The following is a 5,264-nucleotide window of genomic DNA, read 5'->3' on the forward strand; positions in this document are numbered from 1 at the left end:
TAAGGAAGTGGGGGTCACCAATTGAAATAACATCCAGCATGTTAAAACACATAATAAATACATCAAAGAATCATCTTTAGTTAAAAACAGGAAAGAACCTCCACTTTTCTCCTTGCCTCCCCACTTCATGATCTGCTCTGTCCCGGAGGAGGAGGCTGGAATAGGTAAACCAGAATGGGCCTATAGGTGAGGCTGTAGTGAAGAGGGTGAAATTCCAGGCGTGCAGGCATGCAGACTCCTCACAGAAGAGGCCTGCAGTAACTGAGCCTGAGCCAAGTCATGGCTACTTGTCTCTAGGAACCAAGTGACTAAGGGATGGAGAAAACAGATTGAAATTTAGGAAGATTATCGTCTCTGAAACTATTTCTTCACTTACTTGCTAATGTTTTAATTTTTAAAAATTTACAATTTGAGATAAAGTAAATACAATGAAAAAGAATTAAAGTCATGTAGTTAAGTAGAGAGAGTATATCCTTTACAAAAACAATGGGAAATGACTGATAGCAGCTCCTTCCAGAATTCAATGGGAGATAGGTGAAGGGAGCTAGAAGGGCCTAAGAGTTGGATTGGCAAAAGAGGGTCAGGGCTGTGAGCAAGACTGTTTCTAGGGGTATGTCGGAGGGTGAAGAAGGGCAAGGCCAGGAAGAAACTGACTTTGCAGAGGTAATGACTAATGACTGTTTAGTGTCAGCTAAACAAAGCTGAAGAGACCAGTAGGAAGAATGAACGGCTGGTTAGCATCAACTTTGTTAACTTTCAACTGGGAAAGGACCAATGAGATGTTTGAATCAAGGTATTTATGAGAAGGTCATTTAGAAAGGCAACTTCAGACAAATTAAATTCAAAAGACACAGGTAACATAAGATAACTTTATCTCAGACATTTTTACCTTGATATTTCACTACATTTAGGAAATCATCAATAAGTACTAATCTAACACAGGAACAGATAATTAGAAAATTGATTAATACCCAATTTATAGTTTAAAAGAATGTGTATCTCATTTCATACAATATTACAAAAAATGCTTTCTTAAAATAATATCCCTCCCCACCAGATAAAACTGCTAGTGAACTGCTCTTTATCCTTGTCAGGGCAGTCAGAATCAACACTCTTAACCAGAAAGCACAATGAAAGTATACCTGTTTAGCTGAACCTTCTGTTATTATATATTATATATATTTGGGGGCCTGAATGAGCCCATGCCATCTTGACTGTTTTAAGTAAGCAATTACGCAGCCCTGTCTTGGTATTTGGTCTTGGAAGAAAAGTAAAAATTGATTCTTTAAGAAATACTACAGAGGCCAAAGATCTCACCAGAGGAGGTTTTATTAGTTGACAGGTTAAATTTTCAGGATAAACTCAGAGATATTTAAAGGTAAGATAATTTGAATGTTCATTTACAAGATTGGAGATAAGGATGCCAAGACCTTGGGTCATTAGATATGTGTTCTGTGAAAACTGATTACCTTAACTGTGGCTGGCTGACATCTAGCATAATATATATTTTGAAAAGAATAGTTTAACATGTTTTGTTTTTGGAGTGAATTTTTCCAGTGGCCTTTATAACAATATTTTCTTTCATATAAGGTTATCTAATTATCGGTTCCTCTCCCTCTCCTTGCATTTTCTCACAGGAACCATCCCCCTATGCCACCCCACACTCACCTTCTGCTGTCTGGGACAGGAGTTTATTTTGCTGGGTGTTCAAGAAAAAACTTCACACAAGTTGTGGCTATAAAGTGATCAGACTGATCCTAAAAAAGGTGTCTGAAACTCCAGCTGAGTCTTTCAGCCTCTCCTCAAATGAAAAGAGTTGAGGTCTTGTATAAAGCTAGGGCATGCTGGGGGATGAGACACACGTTTACATAGGCCAACTGAAGCTACATGTTTCTGGGGGTATGAGTTCTTTGGAATGTTTAAATCTTTGCAACAGTGATGAGCAAAATAAAATGAAAACCTAGACTATGAAAAAAATTAATACTATTAGATTAAAACAAACCCAGGAAGAATGTTTATTGGTTGTAAATAAACAACTTAAACCTGAGATTAGTTGATGGATACATTAGGTTCAAGCACAAGCCGGTAATTTCTTAGCTCCATATATTTTAGATGAAGGTTCCTGTAAAGATTGCATCATTAGGATACTCTTAATTCAATTCAGGCTATATTTATGGATATGCTTACATTAAGATAAAAGCTGCCCATCCATTTCACACTGTAAACTGTAATTTCCATTTCACTTCCCATGCAATAACTACCAGAGTACTGCACTTAGTATGCATCCTGTTGACACAGAAGAAATATTTTTCAAAATTTGTTTAAAGGAAACAGAAAACTGTATAGAAAGGGGGCCTATTTTTCCACAAAATGAAAACTAGGGGAAAACCAAGTTAGAGAATATAATATATTCTTCTCATCCTCTCTAGGTACCTCAGTACTGTTGAGCTCAAGGAAAAAGTACTGCCCCCCACCCTATCAATAGCAGTTAGAGTAAGCATTTTTTTTTTTGATTCAGTCATTTCAAGTGGTTACTTTTTTTTAATGGAAGCATGTTAATATTGTGACAAATATTCCAAGTAAAGTATTTTGTTATGAGGCATACTCTTATTTATGAATTAAGCTACAATAATCTGATTCTAAATGTTATAAAAATGCTAATTTTAATGTCATTATTTATAATATATATTATGTATATATAATATAAAAATATAATATGAAAACATTTAAAATATAACAGTATTAGTCACTCACTGCAAGTGTTGTAGATTTTGGAGTTATTCCCAGCCTCCCAGTTATTACACAACTGTGTAAGTCATGGTTATTCTGAACTTTACCTCATTCCCAGCCTTCTACAGTTGCATAGGATGGTTGAGACCTTCATACAGCAAATCAAGGTCAAACTAAGATATGGTCTGATGCTCTCTAGGGAGATGTTCTGAAGAGAGATGAAGAACAATGGAGATGGTGAGCCTTAGCCACTCAAGAGTATTGAATGTGACTTGAAAAAACCTACACCTCGGGGTAGTGCTTTTCCTGAGAACCTAATGAACTCATCCCTCCACCTTGTGGAAGTGGCTGATAAACTTCTAGGGCAGCAGGTTTACGTGGTAAGTTCTTTAATTAGGTAACTCTTTTTTTCTTAAAATTTGCTGAGTACGTGACTAAAAGAGTGATTATCTTCTGGTTAGTACCCTGTAAAGATCTATAGCATTCTGGAGAAAGCTCAAAAACAGCCAGCTATGCACCAAAGAACAGACCAAAGGCTACCAATATCACAGTTATTTAGCACAAGTATAAACTACATTATCTTGTAGGAAGAACTTATTTAATAGGAGCAACAAGTAGAGGATGCAAGCCTACAGGCAAAGCATTTGTATGTCTAGATAAAAACGACACTGAAAGGATCATGGTCAATGTATCAGTGACCTTGGAAATAGGAAAGATTCCTCAGGAATCCTTCTTTTGGTAACCTGAAATCATTTCAGCAATACTTCCTAACATACAGCACGTATCAGGCACCGTGCTAAGCTCCTTACAGGCATTAATTTTTACAGTAACTCTAAGACAGGCACTGTTAAAAATGTCCTTATTTCACAAATTGAAAAATGAGGTTAGACAAGCAACAGAAGGCACCTGATGTTTGGAAAGTGGTAGAACCAGGATTTACATTTGGAACTCCCAGACTCAAGTGTTTTATTAGCAATCAAAGTACACGCTTTGACTACATTAGTAGTACACTTACATTTTGTTTTTGCTCATTATTCACTATGGATGTTTTAAAACGTGAGGGTTACATGCTGTCTGATAGGGCAAACTGACTTCTAATTGATGGCTACTCAAAAACATCTTTTAGAAATTGCTGATTAGACACTAAGTAATTTGTTTAGATTTGTGCATTTGCCTAATTTGTTCTGAAAACCACAGGAAATCTATTAATAAGACCTATGTTTGCCTTCGAAGTTCCTTAAGTAGCACATGTTTTTTATGTAGTAGGTACCCAAAAGCAGACTTCATCAACTCAGTAAAATTGAGGATGAAGTCATATAGTTTTATTCCCAGTTTACCTTTGACATTCTAAATATAATATGTATTATAAGATACATATTCTATGGCTCTATTAAGCTGTCTCTAATACCATTTTATGCTATTAAAATGCTTTATTTAGTAATTGCTTTAAAGACACATCTAAAATTCAAAGCTAGGTAAACACTTCCCAAATTAGTGTAAGTTAATTTTCAGGGGAATTGAATTAGATATTTTCTTGCATCTCCATTATTAAAGGTAATTTATTAGATGATAGGTCTTGCAAACAGTAGAATGAATTTTACAAAGGTGAAAAGGAATCTGCTGTCTTTATCATTCTTGGAAATAGATCTGTTTTTTTTTGGTAGATCATTATCGCCGATGCAAGTAATTTTTGCACATTCTGTCTGGTGACCGTGGAGTGACTGCCATCTAGTGGCCATTTTTAACCATAGGCGATGCCCCTTTTGGCCCATTGGGCAATGCTGAGGAGATGAATTCATCATCAGGTACCTACACTTTTAGCACCCATCTTCACATCTCACTGGATTACACAGTCTTTGAGGGAGGGACCATGTCTTAAGTATTTTCTTTCTTTCCTGTACTAAAGTATTTGTTACTATCGAAGTGAAAACATGTTCTGGACCCACCCAACTAAGAGAATTAGAGATGAGTTTTCATTCCTCATCAATTCTACCTCCTTACACCCCTAACTTTTCTACTGCTCAGGCCTGCATAAAAACTGGCAAATGTGCAAACTGTGGTGAGACCATAGCAACTTTCTGTTCCCATGACCGCATTACCAATTTAAAAAGCAGAAAATAAAATTATGCATTAGTGGCTGATCCTTAATACTGGAAACTAAAAAAACAGACAGTATTCTTTCAGTGGTTAAATAGAATGCAACCAAATCGGTAGAAAAACAGAAAGATAAACATTACAATTATCATTCTAATAGCTACACTTTAAGGAATGTTTATAAAGTGCTGGGCATTGTTCTGAGTGCTTTCTGTGCATTAACTTATGTAGTCCTCAAAACAACCCTACAATGTAGTTAGAACAAAAAGCAACAAAAACAGTGGTATTTTTTTTAAATACCCAAATATTTCTAAAAAAGATTATTTTGAAAAACAGCTTTTAGCGGATTCACCAGTCACCTAAAATGCTTTGGAGAATTAAGATTGCTTTAGCAGAATACTCTAATTATTCTTTGGAAGACACATACCAAATGAGTCAAA

General features: G+C 35.8%; 1 protein-coding gene across 7 annotated transcripts in view; it reads right to left on the minus strand.

The window, feature by feature from the left end:
• Positions 1-5,125, minus strand: part of LIX1 (limb and CNS expressed 1) — a 63,216-nt gene extending 58,091 nt beyond the window's left edge. For 5 of the 7 annotated variants that reach the window (XR_003522044.2, XR_003522045.2, XR_003522043.2 and 2 more), the window contains exon 1: positions 2,188-5,125. Coding sequence is in view for 2 of the 7 variants with exons in the window: in XM_027605381.2 (XP_027461182.1) it covers positions 2,188-2,250 (63 nt within the window). In the remaining 5 variants the exon portion in view is untranslated. The remainder of the gene's footprint in view (positions 1-2,187) is intronic. The other 2 variants (XM_027605380.2, XM_027605384.2) reach the window with 2 other exon arrangements.
• Positions 5,126-5,264: the final 139 nt, after the last annotated feature.

This window comes from Zalophus californianus, chromosome 5, assembly GCF_009762305.2.
Source record: "Zalophus californianus isolate mZalCal1 chromosome 5, mZalCal1.pri.v2, whole genome shotgun sequence".
Classification (NCBI taxonomy): Eukaryota; Metazoa; Chordata; class Mammalia; order Carnivora; family Otariidae; genus Zalophus; species Zalophus californianus.